Source organism: Pipistrellus hanaki (assembly GCF_964339955.1).
Source record: "Pipistrellus hanaki genome assembly, chromosome: 15".
NCBI classification, from domain to species: domain Eukaryota; kingdom Metazoa; phylum Chordata; class Mammalia; order Chiroptera; family Vespertilionidae; genus Pipistrellus; species Pipistrellus hanaki.
In genome coordinates, this window is record NC_140517.1 from 43,367,712 (window position 1) to 43,385,144 (window position 17,433).

General features: G+C 56.4%; 1 protein-coding gene and 1 long non-coding RNA gene across 6 annotated transcripts in view; both read right to left on the reverse strand.

Annotated features, from left to right (window-relative positions):
• Window positions 1-13,147, reverse strand: part of EML2 (EMAP like 2) — a 30,770-nt gene extending 17,623 nt beyond the window's left edge. The window contains exons 1-7 of one of the 5 annotated variants that reach the window (XR_014796958.1): window positions 11,412-13,147; window positions 8,750-9,022; window positions 8,531-8,654; window positions 8,241-8,345; window positions 5,920-5,948; window positions 5,580-5,709; window positions 1,345-1,494 (exon numbers count right to left, since the gene is read on the reverse strand). Coding sequence is in view for 4 of the 5 variants with exons in the window: in XM_084905876.1 (XP_084762002.1) it covers window positions 1,345-1,494; window positions 5,580-5,709; window positions 5,920-5,948; window positions 8,241-8,345; window positions 8,531-8,654; window positions 8,750-9,022; window positions 11,412-11,559 (959 nt within the window). In the remaining variant the exon portion in view is untranslated. Of the gene's footprint in view, window positions 1-1,344; window positions 1,495-5,579; window positions 5,710-5,919; window positions 5,949-6,479; window positions 6,561-8,240; window positions 8,346-8,530; window positions 8,655-8,749; window positions 9,023-11,411 lie in introns of those variants that run through there. The other 4 variants (XM_084905876.1, XM_084905878.1, XM_084905877.1 and 1 more) reach the window with 4 other exon arrangements.
• The window catches only part of LOC311633529, a 211,137-nt gene that overhangs the window by 161,243 nt on the left and 32,461 nt on the right, over window positions 1-17,433 (reverse strand). The window lies entirely within an intron of this gene.

Below are 17,433 nucleotides of genomic sequence, written 5' to 3' on the forward strand. Positions count from 1 at the left end.
GTTCGATTCCGGTCAAGGGCATAATGCCTGGTTATTCATTCTACACTTGTTTGACTGAGTTATTTAGTCAATACACAGTATCAATAAGGAGGTACCCTCTGGGTACCCCAGCTCAGAAGCAAGACCTGGGCCTGTGGTCTCCAATTCAAGGGCCCAAGGGCTAAGGCCTGTACCACAAATGGCCAGGAGAGGGCACCCACTTGAAGGGGCAGCCACTGCCCTGGCCGGTATATGCAGCGGTTAGGGTGTTGGCTGGCATACTGGCGGGTGTCAGGATCTATTCCTGGTCAGGGCACATGCCCAGGGTTGCGAACTCAATCCCCAGGCTGGGGGGTGCAAGAGGCAGCCGACCAATGGTTCTCTCAAAATTGATGTTTCGATCTCTCTCTCTCCCCCTTCCTCTCTGAAATCAATGAAAATAAATAAGTAAAAAGAAAAATGAGTGGCCACACCAAGTAGGTCCAACAGACGGCTGGATTATCTGGGGTGCCAGCTAGTTTTCAAAGGAAGTGAAATATCCTGGCATTTGAGAAAATTAACCAACATCTGAAATATAATCAATCCACACTTTTCCGCTCTGAATTCAGCCGGCAGGTCACCAAGGAACCCCCACCCCCAATACTGTCCCCACCCCCACCCCACCCCCAATACTGTCCCCACCCCCATCCCACCCCAATACTGTCCCCACCCCCACCCCTCCCCCATACTGTCCCCACCCCCACCCCAATCCCAATATTGTCCCCAATCCCCACCCCACCCCAATACTGTCCCCACCCCCAACCCTCCCCCAATACTGTACCCAACCCCACCCCACCCCACTCCCTCCCCACCCCCAATACTGTCCCCACCCCCAACCCTCCCCCAATACTGTCCCCACCCCCACCCCACCCCCAATACTGTCCCCACCCCCACCCCACCCCCAATACTGTCCCCACCCCCACCCCTCCCCCAATACTGTCCCCACCCCCACCCCACCCCCAATACTGTCCCCACCCCCACCCCACCCCCAATACTGTCCCCACCCCCACCCCACCCCAATACTGTCCCCACCCCCACCCCACCCCCAATACTGTCCCCACCCCCACCCCACCCCAATACTGTCCCCACCCCCAATACTGTCCCCACCCCCAATACTGTCCCCACCCCCACCCCACCCCAATACTGTCCCCACCCCCACCCCTCCCCCAATACTGTCCCCACCCCCACCCCACCCCCAATACTGTCCCCACCCCCACCCCACCCCAATACTGTCCCCACCCCCACCCCACCCCCAATACTGTCCCCACCCCCACCCCACCCCAATACCGTCCCCGCAGCGTCTCCCCAGGCCCTCCCAGGCCTCACCATTTGATGTCATCGTTGTGTCCCAGGTAGTGCCGCTGCCTCTGCTCCTCCACGCTGTAGAGCACGGCCACGGAGGCCACGAAGTACACGATCTCCCCCGTGGGCAGCAGGTAGAGGTTGGCGCGGCAGTCTCGGCCCCGGTAGCCATAGCTGGAGATGCCCGGGCTGGTTAAGGAGCCTGTTTGGCATTGCGTGTGCCGACTGACTACCAAACTCAACCAGATAACAAGGTAGGTTTTCTTGCTTCCAAGCTCCCGCCGTCGGGGGCTTGAATGATGGTAGGCCCCCCAAATATTAACGCCGGGACCTGAGGCTGTGGCTGCACTAGGAGAAGGAGTCTTTGCAGGTGTGACTGAGGATGCAATCAACTGGATTATCTGAGTGAGCCCTAAACCCAATGACAAGTGTCCTTATAAAGAGAAGACACAGCCCTGGCCGGTTTGGCTCAGTGGATGGAGCCTTGGCCTGCGGACTAAAGGGTCTCTCAGGTTTGATTCCGGTCAAGGGCATGTACCTTGGTTGTGGGCACATCCCCAATGGTGGGTGTGTGGGAGGCATCCGATCAATGATTCTCTCTCATTGATGTTTCTAATTCTCTATCCCTCTCCCTTCATCTCTGTAAAAATCAATAAAATATATATTTTTTTAAATAAAAATAAAATAAAGAGAAGATACAGCCCTGGCCGGTTTGGCTCAGTGGATGGAGTGTTGGCCTGCGGACTGAAAGGTCCCGGGTTCAATTCCGGTCAAGGGCATGTGCCTTGGTTGGGGGCACAGCCCCAGTGGGAGGTGTGCAGGAGGCAGCTGATAGATATTTCTCTCTCATTGATGTTTCTGACTCTATCCTCCTCCCTTCCTCTTTGTGAAAAATCAATAAGATATATATTTTCTTAAAAGAGAGAGAGAGTGAGAGAGAGAAGACACAGACTCAGGGGTGGAAAAGGCCATGTGACTTGGCCTCTGAATCAGGAGGTCACTGTTCAAATCCAGATCAGGGCGCGTGCCCAGGTTGCGGGCTCGATCCCCAATGTGGGGCGTGCAGGATGCAGCCAATCAATGATTCTCTCATTGTTAATGCTTGTCTCTCTCTCCCTCCCTCTCTGAAATCAATACAAATATATTTTTTAAAGAAAAGGCCCTGTGAAGATAGAGATTGGCGTGATGCCGCTACAAGCCAAAGAACTCCGGGAGCCATCAAACAGCCGCCGAAAGCTAGGAGGCACACAGGAACAAATTCTCCCAGCCTCGGAGGGAGGGGCCAGGCTGACACCTTGGTTCGGGATTTCTGGCCTCCAGAGCTGAGAGAAGGTCTCTCTGGTGTTTTAAGCCGCCTCGTTTGTGGTCATTTATGGCAGCAGCCACGGGAAATGGATGTATCCTCCTGCCCACAGGGACGCAGTCGAACCCATTCACACCGATCCCGCCCACACCCCTCCTCTCCTCAGAACTTCCTGTGGGTGGGTCCCACCGCACTCACAATCAAAGCCGAAGTCCTAACAAAAGCCCAGGCCCAAGGCCTAACCTGATGTGGGCCCACTCCTCTCCCCTCCCCCTCCTCAGCTCCAGTCCCAGGAGCCATCCTCCCTTTGCACTTTGAAGATTCAGTCCTGGCTCTTCCCTCCCCCAGTCCCCCCCACCCCCACCCCCCGCCCCCTCCAGCCCTCGTGGCCCCTCAGTTCCTCTCTGCTCAGCTGTCAGCTCCTGGGCAGGCCTTCCCGCCCCTGCTCTCCGAAACTGCAAACTCACGCCCCACACTGCTGCCAGCCCTCCCCGCTGCATCTCTGTGCCCGCCGGGCACTCAGCAGCATCCAGCGCTATTATCTACTTAATGGCCTGCCCCCTGGGCTAGTGTGCGCTCTGGGAGGGCAAGGCTGTCTGTCCATTTTGTTCACATCCGTATCCCCCACGCCCAGATCAGGGCCTGGTGCACAGCGGGCATTCAGGGGTGGGCAAAGGTAGGTTAACAATAATAAAAAATAAGCAATACAATCATTAATGAATAAATAAATAAGGATTCAAGAACAAGCTGATTCACGTCCTCATCACTATAAACCTACTTTTGCCCACCCCTGCATGAATCCAGTATCTGCTGAAGGAATGGTGAACTCTCCCCCGATTAGAACTTTCTGGGGCTCCCAGGACTCTGAGGAGAAAGCCCACACTCCTCCTGGCAGCCTGGTTGGCCCCTCCTGGGCTCTAGCAGGGCTCCTGGCCTCCCTGGACTGTTCTTAGAGTTTCTCAAAGTGCCAAGGTCATTACCACGCCTCCTGCTCCTCCTCCTGCTCCTCCTCCTCCTCCTCCTCTGCACTTACCCACTTAGTAAGTATCTGGTTGACTTGCTAACTATCCTCCTCCCCAGTGAGACGAGTTCCATGGTGGGGCACTCCGGGCAGCTTTGTTTACTTCTGTAACTCCTCCTCTGAGAAGTTACAGCTGCCCCCTCGGGGTTGCCCCATCCCAGCCTTGCCCACTCTGAGCTGTCACTGTCCAGGAGTCTGTCCCCACACTGGACGGTGAGCCCAGGAGGGCAGGCAGACACTGTCACAGTGACCGCTGGGCCCCCAGCCCCAGAAAACGTTCAGAAAAGATTTTAATGAATGCCCACATGTCTATCCCAACCCCAGTGGGTACTGGGAGGCACTGCTCCACCTCAGAGTCGTTTTTGAGCTGGGACATGAGACCCATGCTGACTTTTGCTCTCAGCTGCCTCTCTGATGCTGTCAAGCTCATCCTGGCACGGCGGCTTGGTGTTCCTTGTTCGCAAGTATATTTCCAGCTGCCTCGAGGACAGCCTGGGCCCCGACACCCCTGCCCCCTCCAGAGCGGAACCAAGGCCAAGAGGAGAAGACAGGGTAGGTCCCATGGATGCTGAGCCCAGCTCCAGTGGGCTTCTGGGGAAAGCTTGGGGTCCAGAGTCAGAGTTCTGACTCCCTGGGACAGGGCTCAGTCCCCTCTCTCAGCCTCAGTTTCCTCATCTGGAAAGTTAGGGTTAGGTTTAGGGTTAGTTGGTAGTAATTCCCAACCTGCAGGCCTTAGAGAGCTCTTGGAAGCCACTGGTTGTAAAAATTCTCAACTCCACAAAAGAGAAGGGACATGCTATTCAACATATTTATACATCAAATAATTTAGAACAGCCTGGCTGGTGTAGCTCAGTGGTTGAGCATTGGCCTATGAATCAGGAGGTCATAGAGCAGTGCCTGGCATATAAGTGTTCGATAACGATTAGTTTTAATTTTATAACCCCTGCTTATGGGGCACATATTACAAGCTCAGCACCTTTATGCCTTGTTTCACAGCCCCGTGAATTGAGATCATGAACCCCACTTTTCAGAGGAGGCAACTTAGCCCAGAGAAGCAAGGTAGCTTGTCCAAGGGTCACACAGCTAGCAGGAGGCGAGGCTGGGGTTTCAACCCATCTGTGCCCGGCTCCATAGACAGGTTCTTAACCAGTACCAACTTCTGTTCATCAGCTACACCACGCTGGCTCTGGACACGGCGCCCTGGGACCTGCAGAGGCCTGTTTGGAACATTTTAGTTCTCCCTAACTGTTCAGTTCAGGCCACACGCCCCCTCCTCAGAGAAATCCTTATTTCCCTCGGATGAGCTTAGGATACTGTACTCCCAGCATTTACTACTGGCTGAAACCATCTTGTTTATTTAATTGCTGGCTTCTGTGCTATCGTGTGTGTGTGTGTGTGTGTGTGTGTGTGTGTCCCACCCCCAGCTTTAAAAGGTTAGCTTGCAAACAGAAGAGAATCTGACATATGGAAGGCACCCGGCAAACATTTGCTATTTCAACGAACCATAAAAGGTCATTTCAGTCGAAACCGGTTTGGCTCAGTGGATAGAGCAGTCAGTCTGCAGACTGAAAGGTCCCAGGTTCGATTCCAGTCAAGGGCATGTACCTTGGTTGCAGGCACATCCCCGGTGTGGGGTGTGCAGGAGGCAGCTGATCAATGTTTCTCTCTCATCGATGTTTCTAGCTCTCTATCCCTCTCCCTTCTTCTCTGTGAAAAAATCAAAAAATATATTTAAAAAAATTTTTTTTAAAAAGGTCATTTCAGTTAACCTGCCTTCCACTGCCCCCTCTGACTCCAGGTCATCCTGACCCCTCCAGCCTTAGGGGCCCGGGAAGACCCGTCTTCAGTACAAAGACGCTCCATGTGCTGAGGTCTTCCCTCCTGACTGGGGGGTGGGACGTGAAGGCGGGGGAGGGGATTACAGCAAGAGGATACACCCAGTCCAGCTTGAGTCTGCAGGAAGGCAGCTCTGAGCGCGTGTCCAGGCTGTAGGTGGGCACCAGCTCATCCGGGATAAGCATGGGCACAGGACGGCCCCTCAGGAACATCTTCACGGAGCCCTCCTCTGCCAGAACACCCTGGGAGGTCAGGTGCTGGCACCAGCCCCCCACCCCTATTTCCTCTCCCCTACAGGCTTCACTTTAAAAAAAAAAAATAGGTGGGGAAACTGAGGCCAGAGAAGTAAAAGCCTAGTAGCCAGGTCCCCAGACCTCCAGCTTCGGGGGTCTCACCCCAGCAAGCCCCCAACCAAGCCCCTCCCTCTCCCCTCACTTACCCACGCTGAAGATAGCTTCTTTGGTTTTGCTGTCAGGACAGAACAAGAAGGGAAAAAAAAGTTAATCCTTTTTATTAGGGAGCAGTTCATCAAGGGAGAGACGCCGCTGCTTCACCCCACCGCGCCCGGGAGGGAGGGGGGCCTCCGATGCACACGGAACGGGGGCCGCGACAGGAGCGGAGCGCTGCCTCTCTGCAGGCCGTGTGCTTTGCTCGGTTGAACGTGCAGAGCCTAAGACACAGGCCCAGAGAGGCAGTGATCGCCAAAGGTCACACAGCACGGAGCGGCAGCAACGCGATCCTGGAAGAGGGGAGTCACCGGGGACCCCTCCCTCCTCAGCAGCACGGCTCTCCCCGCGCTCCCCACCCCCGCAGCGCCCCAAACTCCCAGCAGCGAGGAAAGCGTGGAGGGCTAAGGGGAGGGGCGTGTCTCCAGGTCCCCTCCGCCGGCGGAGAGGAGGGATGCTCGGGGCCTGGGTCCCCGGCCAGGGGGAGGCCTGGGACTCAGGCCCCGGGAGCGCAGAGAGGAGGGGGGTCTGGGGGGGTCTGCGAGGGTCTCACCAGGCTCCAAAGCTACTCATGGCGGCGGCTGGCGGAGCTTCGCGGCCGGGGGTGGAGCCGGGACCGGCCCCGCCGCTTCCGGCCCTGGGAGGCGCCCGCGCCGCCGCGCCCCGCCCCGCCCTCCGCGGCCGACCCGGGAGCGGCGGGCCACACCGGGTCTCAGGTCCCAGGCGGGGGGTCCTGATACCCGGCTCTTTTTTGAGGGGTGGGATGGGGAGGGGTAGGGGAGAGTGTTGTTTGAGAACATAGGCTCGGGGGCGTGCCTGCCTGCGTCCAAACCCCAGCCCTGCCGCTGCCGAGCAGGGTGGACAAGTTGCCCAGCCTCTGCCTCAGTTTCCTCGTTTTTAAAAGGGGGATAACAGAATACCTACTTTCCGGGGCGGCTGCGAGGATTAAATTGGTTAATTCATGGTAGGTGCCTGGAGCAGTGCCTGTACAAGTGATAGATCCTCCCTTCCTCCAGTGGACGGACAGACGTAAACCCCACCTGGGGCCAGACATTCCGATTCCTAAGTCCCTAGGTGCCTAATCACCAATCAGCGTGTGCTGAGTGCCCCAAACCCCGGTCCCCTATCCTTAAAGCTGCTTGTACCCTGGCCTCGCTCTCTTCCGCCCCTCTCTGTGGAAGCAGCCGGCAGGGGGACTCTTCCCTCCAATAAAGCCTGTGTCCTGCCATTCCAGTCTCCGGCCCTTCTCTATTTCATCTATCAACAAGTCTATGTCCGTGTTTGCTGTTATTTGAGTGGGGTGGAAATGGGTCTGTATTTTAATCCTGCTCTTGCTCCCAAGCCCTGGCCACGCCCACTACACCATGGCCACGCCCATTCCTTCGGTAAGGCCACGGCCAACATTCCGACCACACCCACTTTACCGCTGCTGCCCCAGAGTTGATTGCCTCCGGACAACTGACCTCCCCGCCTCTGGTCCCGCCAGGCATCCCTTTCACGTGACCCCGTCCTCCAGGGGAGTCCCTCCACATCCGGAGACTGGCCAGGCCTGCCTCCGACCGCGCCCATTTCCGAGGGGCCCTGACCCCAGCTCTGCCCCACCCGGATTCCTGGGCCTGACTCGCCCCCACTGGGTGCTGCCCCAGTGACCCCGGCCCCAGGTTCTGATTCGGCCCAGGCTGGCATTCGGGCCACGCCCTCAAATTCCAATCACGCCCCTACCAGGTTCGAAAGTCTATGGATTCCTACGTAGTAGACTGTTAGGAGAGAGGAGGGTTTGAAGATCCGTGACTAAGATGGTACATATTTATGAGTGATATCAGCATTCGAAAGATGACACCCCCCTATTCCTAGTGGCACCCATGTTCTAGAATGGATCCCCCGTTCCCTGCAGAAACTCCCCTGGGGCTTCTGCCCTGGATCCCACACCTGAGACAGTCCATGGGAGTTCTCCTTTACATTCATTCATTCATTCATTCGCTCTGCCCACAGACCCAGCTCCTCTCTGACCTCTACTCTACTCCCCCGACCCCCCAGACCCGGACTATCCCCGCCCAGGTTCTAATCGGACTATCCCCGCCCAGGTTCTAATCGAGTCCCTGAAGGCTTTGGCCACGCCCCTCCGCGTTGGCCCCGCCTCCGGGGCCTTCAGTTTCCACCGCGCAGTCTCCGATGGGTCCCTCCGCGTTTCCGGCACGGTCCCCGCATTCTGAGCCAGATGGTCCCGTGGCCGGGGGCATCACCCTACATCCCCCATCCTTTTCGACGCCTATCTGAGGTCCCGACCTCACATGTCCCCGCCTCCGACACTCACCCTTCCTTTTTGTTGCTACAGTTGCTGCTGGAGGACGTGGTGCGGCTGCGGGGGTCCTCGCGGCGCACCGAGGCCAGGCGCTCGGGTGACAGGTAGCGGCGGGCGCTGCGGAGAGAGCACCCAGTGGGGGCGGGTCCCGGGAGGCCAGCGGGCGGCGGCGGGAGGGGGGCGAGGGCCTCCCGGCACCTTCCACCGCCGGCGGCCCGGCACACGAGTCCATCCCTCTCCATATACGCTCTGTTCCCCACCAGGTCGGAGAGGAGGCTGGGGCCCCAGCGCCTGCGCCTCACCTGCGCCTGGAGCTCGCCTCCTTCTTGGGCGAGGAGGGGGACGTGGCGTAGCCGCCCGCGCGCCGCGGGGGTCCGGAGCCATTGAGGGGCGTCCTGGTGGGAAGGCCTTTGAGGAGCTGGCACACTAGGAGAGATGGGGTTGGGAGGGGACAGAAGCAGGTGAGGGTGAGGTCCGAGCCCGCCCCTCCCTGGCTCATCCCCGCAGGCTAGCGCAGATACCCGAGGCGGCGGTGCCCAGGCAGATACCCGAGGCGGCGGTGCCCAGGCAGATACCCGAGGCGGCGGTGCCCAGGCGCGGGGGCGCCCGGCCCTTGGGGGTGCTCCGCGCCCGCAGCGCGGCGCCCTGCTCCTCGCACGCCCTCAGGCGCCGCAGCGCGTCGGCCAGCGCCGCCTTCAGCACCGCCAGCTCGTCTTCCTGCAGCTGCAGCCGCTGCTCCAGCGCCGACACGCGGTCGTCCACCTCCATGCCGCTCGTCCCGGACAAATTGTCATCTGCAAGAAGGCGGGGGGAGCGGGGCTGGCTGCGGGGGGGCCCCGGGAGCTCCGACGCCGAGGCGTCCCTCCTGCCACCCGGGCTCTAAGCCGGGCCGGCCACGCTGCTCCCTTCCTCTCCCGCAGCCAGGGGCCTGGGGCGCTTGGAGACGGGCCAGGAAGAGGGCTCGGGCGGGAAGGAAATCCCCACGCTCTCACCCCTCGCCACTCTCCTCCGCTCAGCGCCCCGGAGGTGGGACCTGAGGGAAGTCCCCTCCTCTCTGCTAACAGTGCTCCGAACGAATCAATAGACTTTCGACCCCGGCTTGAAGATGCTATGACTAAGACGTTAAATATTTATGAGTGATATCATCAGCCTTTGAAAAGATGACATCAACTTGTTCCTAGTGGCACCAAGGTTCTAGAATGGATTCCCGAAGACTATCAATATCTTATCGCGAGTTCTAAGTTCTTCTTTCTGTTTCTAAGACTCTCCAAGCCGAAAGGTCACGCCTGGTCCCTCCTCTTCCCCTTCGGTCCCCATTGCGGGCTGGACCCTAGCGCCGCCGCCCGCGAGGACGGAGCTCGTGCGGCCCCTGGCGGCGGACTCGAGGGTTGCAGGTAGCGCGTCGCAGACCCAGGAGATCCAAACTCTCTTTTTTTTTTAATCGGAGCTTCTCTTACCTGTCCCCCCTCTTTTTTTTTTTTTCTTCTGTACCCCACACCCTAGATTCACTTCTCCTTCTCCTTCCATCCCTTGGATGCAGCCAAATAACTCCTCCGTCGCCCCTCCCTCCCATTTCGGTGGTCCCCCTTTCCCCTTCCCCTCAGACCACTCATACCCAGACTCATTGCTGACCACAACCGAGGAAGGCCTGGCTCCCAGCCGGGCGGGTTTGAAGGCGGCAGCATTAGCGGGGACTGGGCGTGGAGGTCGCATCTGCCATCCCGAAGCTGTAGGCTGCCCTGCCCGTCGGCTGGTCTCCGCAGTGCAGCTCTCGGTCCCTCCCCTCGCTCCCCCCAACCCCACCCGCTCCGGGAGGGAGGGGCACCCAATCGCCTGCCAGACCTCACCCGCCCTGCCCCCCTCCCAGTGCCTCTGGCCGGGTGCCTGGGCCTGCAGAGAAAGGTGGGGGCTTCTTAAGGTGGGGGGAAGGAAGGGGAGAAAGCTGTCAAGGCTAGGAACTCAAGAGGAGGGGATCCCAGGGTCCCGCCGGCATCACCTAGGCGAAGGAGGAAAACTAGGGACGGAAGTTGGAGAAATGCACAGAGACCCTCCGAAGGTCACACAGCCCGTAGGTGAGGGGCAGGAGGGCCCAATCGTCTCTTTGTATCGATCCCCCTCTTCCTGCCATGAATAATGCTACCCAAAAATGAGATCTGCTCTAGAGGGCTTCCGTGTGGCTGGCACCGTTCATGGCAAGATGCGTAGCACATTCCAATGTTGTGGAACCCAAAGCTGCCAGCAGCTCTAGTAGTTGTGTTTATGATGGCCATTTTGGGAGGGGAGGGGAAGGGGCACTGAGGCTCAGAGAGGTTAAGTTAGTTGTTTATGGGCGCACAGCCCATCAGCCCCGTCATTCTGCGTCTTAGGGAGGGCATGGAGGACACCATGAGCCAGCGTCCTGACGCTCTGCCAGCTGCAGTGGGCCGTGCCCCTGCAGTGGGAGCGTGCCCCCGGGCGGGGGGTAAGCCTCCTGAGTGGATAGAGGAGCTGGCCCCTCGGCCCCTCGGCCCCCACCCAGAGAGGCCAGCTGCATTCTGAGGCCTCGGCCTGCCCCCACCAAACCATGACTCAGGTCCTCCGATCCCTCCAGACCATTCCCCCACCCTCAGCCCTCCTGCCCGGGGACCACCCTCAGTGCCCGTTTCCCTCCCATCTCCCCTCCCCTCTGCCTCCGGCACCCCTCCTCTGGGCCGGACCCCCACGATGGCCCTCCTGGTGTGTGTCGCACTCATTTGTAGGAAGTGGGTCCTAATGGATGGGAGGTGTGGGGCCTAAGGATTTTTTTTTTGGGGGGGGGGGTTAGTAGATGCGAAGTCCTCTGGTGGTCCTCCCAGGTCCCACACCAAACCCAACCCTCCCCCCAATCTGTCTATCCCTCTGCCAGGGAGAAGGGGAGGGTCCCAGGGGACTGAGAGGGGAAAGGGAGGACAGAGTTCCAGACCTCCAGGCCTTTGCCTCTTCAACCCCCCCCCCCCCCGGGGAAGGGGGAGAGAAGAGGAGGGTGGAAGCAGGGAGGTGGGGTGGGGTCTGAGATCAGGGCTTTAAGGATGGGGACCTTGCTCTGGGGTCAGAGCCCTTCGGGGAGAGAAATGGAGGTCCTCAGCAAGGGCTGAGGATGCGGATTTGGAAGCAGGAGGCTGGGGCAGGGCCAGGGTCGGAAGGATGGAGGGGGGCGGATCTCACCATTGCAGTATTGAAGCAGCGAGGATGTGTCGTAGAGGCCGCAGAAGGCCGGGCCGCGCTCCGCCATCGCCCCGACACAGCCGCCGCCGGCACCCCCGGCCCCAGCCCGGGCCCGGTCCCCACCCCAGGCCCTGCCTCCCGTTGCCATAGCAACACCCTTGGTTCCAGCATCCCCCGGCTCGGCCTGCCCGGCGTCATGCGACGACCGGCGCCGGGCCTGGCACCGGGGTCATCCCTCAGGATGCCCAGAAAGGGGGGAAGGGGTGTCGGGACACCCCCTGCTGAGCCCCCCAACACAATCCTCAGGCCGGATTGGTTGGGTCGAGTCCCCCCACCCCCGGTACTGTCTGGTCCAGCCCACCACCGGCGCATAGTCTCTCTAGGCCCCCACCTTGTCCGCTCAGGACCAATGAGAGCCTGTCGCGCAGGGCCTTCCACCAATAGGAACGCAGGAGGATTGGAAGGGGCGGGGCCTCCCCTGCTTTTCAGCCATAGGCTTAGCCCGGACTCTGAGAGGAGGATCGGGAGGGGGAAGATGCTCCCTTATCCCCTCCTCCCACCCCAAACCTCCTCCCCAGTCTTTTCCTGGATTCCCCAAAAGCCCCCTTGCAAGACTAGAACCCGACTCTGGGATCTTAAATCCACCCAGATGTCCACCAGCTCCGCCCTGGGACCCTTATTCTAGCCCCTTTCTGAGAGCCCTTGTTTATTAGATCCAGACCCGCCCACAGGGGCCTAAACTCCACCCCGGAGTCCTGCGGGAGACCCCGAGGGCTGTGATGCTTCGCCCAGAACCCCTGACCCAGCCTTCCTATAGGATTAGCCACGCCCCCGGAGGTTAGGCCCCTCCCCCAAGTCTGTACCTTCTTCATCTTTCCTTCCACTTTCCTATCAGCCGCCCCTAGTTCCTCCCCTCAGCCCTGATCTCCCACAACCTCATTATCCGGTCCGGGTTCGGACCCAGGTCCGGCTCTGACGCCAGGCCAGCTGGCGGTGTCTGTAGGAGCTGGCTTCGAAGTTGGGGGGAGACGGGAGGGTAGAACACCTGACAGTGGATTTAAAAAATAAAGGCCCCAAGTCCCCATGGAGAGTCCCAACCTAGCTAGCTAGACACGGCCCGCGTTTAGGGAGGGGAAGCGAGCCCACCGTGGGAAGAGATTTGCCTCTGGAGACACAGGCTGCCCCTGAAATTCAGCACGGGACTTTGGAGCCAGGCTGATCTGGGTTTGATTCCTGATTCCACCGCTTTCTCGTTGTGACTCTGAGAGTCAGTTTCCACATCTGGAAAGTGTGTGTGTTATGGGGACCGGGAGAGGGCACACGGGGTTTCTATCGCGCCTACCTCTTTCATTCATTTAAAAAACGTTCATTGCGGACTGAAGGGTCACGGGTTCGATTCCTAGGTTGCAGGCTGGATCCCCAGTGGGGGGTGTGCAGGAGGCAGTCAATCAGTGATTCTCTCCCATCATTGATGTTTCTATCACTCTCTCCTCTCTTCCTCTCTGAAATCAATAAAGAAATATACATTAAAAAAAAAAAAAGTTCACTGAGCCTTAGCTGGTTTGGCTCAGTGGATAGAGCGTCCGCTTGCGGACTGAAGGGTCCCAGGTTGGATTCTGGCCAAGGGCCGTGGCTGTGCTCGATGCCCTCCAGCGTTCAGGAGGCAGCCTATCAATGATTCTCTCCCATCATTGATGTTTCTATCTCCCTCTCCCTCTCCCCTCCTCTCTGAAATCAATAAAAACTATATATATTAGGTCTAGTAATAATTAATGTCGTTTTGTAATATATTTAAAAATATTAAAAACGTTCACTGAGTGGTGGCTGATGTAGCTCACTTAGTTGGGTGTCATCCTGGGAACTGAGAGGCTGCCTGTTAGGGCACAGGCCAGGACCCCTGGTGGGGGTCCGCAGGAGGCAGCGCCAATGGTTTTTATTTTTCTCCTCCCTTCCCCTCTCTCTCTCAAATCAATAAATAAGCCTACCATAGGGCAAGCTCTGTCCTAGATTCTGGAGTTTCAGTAGTAACCAAGTCAATCCCGGAGTTTATTTTGTTCTCCTGTACCTTGCAGTATGTGGAGGATGTAAGCTACTATCCACAAAACAAATAATAACAATAATAATAATAATAGCTAACATTTATTGAGCACCTACTATGTGCCAAGCACTCGGTTATCTTCACCATGAGTTTTACTTTCATCACCATTTTACAGATGAAGAAGCAGGCACAAAGCTGGTAAAATAATTTCAGTTCCTGGTATTACAGAAATAAGACAAAGTGATATGATTAAGGACAGGAGGGAGAGGCTAGCCGAAACCGGTTTGGCTCAGTGGATAGAGTGTCGGCCTGCGGACTGAAGGGTCACAGGTTCGATTCTGGTCAAGGGCACAGGCCTTGGTTGAGGTCACGTCTCCAGTGGGGGGTGTGCAGGAGGCAGCTGATCGATGTTTCTCTCTCATCGATGTATCTGGTTCTCTGTCCCTCTCTCTTCCTCTCTGTAAAAAATCAATAAAATATTTAAAAAAAAAAAAAGAAAGAAAGAAAGAAAGAAAGAAAGAAAGAAAGAAAGGAAGGAAGGAAGAAAGAAAGGAGAGGCTAATTTAGAAAGAGTGGGGCCACGGAAGCTCTCTCTGAGGAAGTGACATCTGAGGTGAGATGTAGTAACAAGAAGGATGCATCCCTAGCCGGTGTTGCTCAGTGGATAGAGTGTCTGCCTGAGGATCAGAGAGTCCCAGGTTCGATTCCGGTCAAGGGCACGTACCTCCGTTTGGTTGCAGGCTCCTCCCCAGCCGAGGCCCGGGTCAGGGCGCGTTCAGAAGGCAGCCAATGGATGTGTTTCTCTCACATCGATTTTTCTCTCTGTCTTTCCCTCTCTCTTCTACTTTCTTTAAAATCAATGAAAAAATATCCTCGGGTGAGGATTGAAAAAAAAAGAAGGAAGCAATCAGTCATGGAGTTGGGGTGGCAGGGGGGGACTTTTCAGGGGGAGAAAACAGTAAGTGCCAAGATCTGGAGATAGGGCCAAAACCGGTTTGGCTCAGTGGATAGGGCGTCAGCCTGCGGACTGAAAGGTCCCAGGTTCGATTCCGGTCATTGGCATGTACCTTGGTTGTGGGCACATCCCCAGTTGTGGGTATGCAAGAGGCAGCTGATTGATGATTCTCTCTCATTAATGTTTCTAACTCTCTATCCCTCTCCCTTCCTCTCTGTAAAAAATCAATAAAACATATATTTTTTTAAAAATCTGGAGATAGGTATGAGTTTGGCATATACACGGGGCAGCAAGGAGACTGGTAAAAACAAAGCTGCAGAAGTAGATGAGATCAGGAAGGTAAGGGCCCGCCAGGTTTTATAGGGCCATGAGGCTGTGGGAAGATGCTTGCTGTTGGTCATATAGCCAAGCCCCATCGAGGCACGGATATAAATCATGCATGCGTACAGTGCCTGGCCAACAGCAGGCATATAGATGATAGCAACCCCTATTTATTTCCTACATGTAAGGCACCAAGCTTCTATTGATATAAAAATAAGTTATTTTTACCAGCAAAAATGGAAAATGGATTTATTTGGGAACAGTAAGGAGTTGCAATTTGAGACAGGCAAGCCATAGCCAATTCATAGGCGAGTCCGACAACCAAAGAAGAGAAATGTTATTTTATGGGGGAGGGGGAAAGAGTGTGAGAACATCGACAGGAGTTCTTTTGAATGGACATCCATTGGAGAGCCCAGCTGGTGTGGCTCAGCAATTGAGCAGCAACCCAGGAACTAAGAGGTGGCTGTTTTGGATTCCTGGTCAGGGCGCATGCCAGAGCTGTGGGTTCGATCCCCAGTGAGTGGTGTGCAGGAGGCAGCCGATCGGTGATATTTCTATCTCTCTATCCTTCTCTCTTCCTCTCTCTAAAAAGAAATAAATTTCTGGCCGGTTTGGCTCAGTGGATGGAGCTTTGGCCTGCGGACGGAAAGGTCCCAGGTTTGATTCCGGCCAACGGCATGTACCTTGGTGGCGGGCACATCCCCAGTGGGAGGTGTGCAGGAGGCAGTTGACCGATGACTCTCTCTTATCGATGTTTCTGACTCTATCCATCTCTCTTCCTCTCTATAAAAAATCAATAAAATATATTTTTAAATGAAATAAAAATCAATTAAAAAAACATATTTGAAAAAAGAAAATGAAGTCCATTGGAGAAAAGCGAGGGCTCAGGGAGATGATTTCTTGTCGGAGCTGCAATGTATTCTACATCTTCTCCCGTTGGGGCCTGACACCGACCATCCTCAAGGATCCTTCTGTGGAAGGGTGCAATTGACAATTGTTCTTGTAATTGACATCCAGCGGTCCCGTGCGAGAGCTCCCCCTGCTGGCCTCCTGAAGCCCATGTCAGTGAGGTTTCCCTTTATTAATTTCCACAATCAATAATGGCCTCAAAGTGGCGACCAAAATAGATGCGGTCGATGATCACAGCTAATCGTGTTGCCGATGGAAACAAAGCGGGGATTCAGATCTCCTGCCTCCCCTGACTCCTGCTTCTCCACCCTGCACCCCATGAGCTCAGATCCTGGGAGCGCGGGAGCCACACTCCCACATACAGACCTGCCGCAGGCTGCCGTGTGTGTGTGTGTGTGTGTGTGTGTGTGTGTGTGTGTGTGTGTGTGTGTGTGTGTGCGCGCGCGGAGGGCTGTTACCGAGTCTCCCCAGAGGCCTGCGGGGGCCCCGGGGAGTTCAGATCCTGCGAGATCCGTGTGCTGGGGGCGTGGAGCCGGGGCGTGCATGAGGGAGCCGCGGGCAGGAGGTTAGGCTGGCAGGCGCTCTGTTCGGGGGGCAGGAGGCAGTGGGGGCGGCGCACCGAGATGAGTTAGGCCTTGCCCTTGAGGTATCAGGATCCATGGGAGGACACTGACCTTGGCCAAATAGCGTGGCTTTTCTTTCTCTGCAAAAAACGGGAGTTATCCCAGCACCCACCTCCCCGGGGAGAAGAGCAGACTCAGTGAGCTCACGCCTGTGGAGTGCTCAACACATGGCTTTGGGTACAGCTAATGGAGCTGGATTTATTACAAGGGCTCTCACAGGGAGATGTCAAGGGCGGGAGCGGGGAGGGGGACGCTGGAGGAGAGGGGGCAGGGCTCAAGGTCATGCTCCGTCCTTTCTCTCTGCCTCTAGCCCCCCTTTTCCGTGCTGCTTTTCTCTCTTGTTCCTGTCTCTGTGTCTCTGCCTGGAAATTGGGTCATTGATCCATCACGTATGAGCTGTGTCACCGTGAGCAAGCCTCTCGGAACCTCACTTTCTTCATCTGGAATACAGAGATGGAAATACCTCTGCTGCAGGTTTGCTGTGAGGATTAAATGAGACACATACAGGTAAAATGCCCATTCGTTGGTACCTGTGATTATTCATATTTTCGTTCATCCTCTCCTGAGGATATTTTTTCCATTGATTTCTAAACAGAGTGGAAGGGAGAGGGAGAGACAGAGAGAGAAACCTCGATGTGAGAGAGTTGCCTCCTGAACAAGCCCTCCTGGGGCTGGGGATGGAGCCTGCAACCCAGATACGTGCCCATGGCTGGAATCGAACCTGTGACCCTTCAGTCCGTGGGCCAATGCTCTCTCCACTGAGTCAAGCTGGCTAGGGTGGTACCTATCATCATCATTATTTTTTTTTAATGGTCTGAGAGGAAGGGAGAGGGAAAGAGGGATAGAAACATCAATGATGAGCCGAGACCGGTTTGACTCAGTGGATAGAGCGTCGGCCTGTGGACTGAAGGGTCCCAGGTTCGATTCCGGTCAAGGGCATGTACCTTGGTTGCGGGCACATCCCCAGTAGGGGGTGTGCAAGAGGCAGCTGATGGATGATTCTCTCTCATCGATGTTTCTAACTCTCTATCCCTTTCTCTTCCTCTCTGTAAAAAATTAATAAAATATATTAAAAAAAAAAAAAAAAGAAACATCAATGATGAGAGAGAATCATTGATTGGCTGCCTCCTGCTCGCCCCTTTCTGGGGATGTGCCTTTGGCTGGAATCGAACCTGG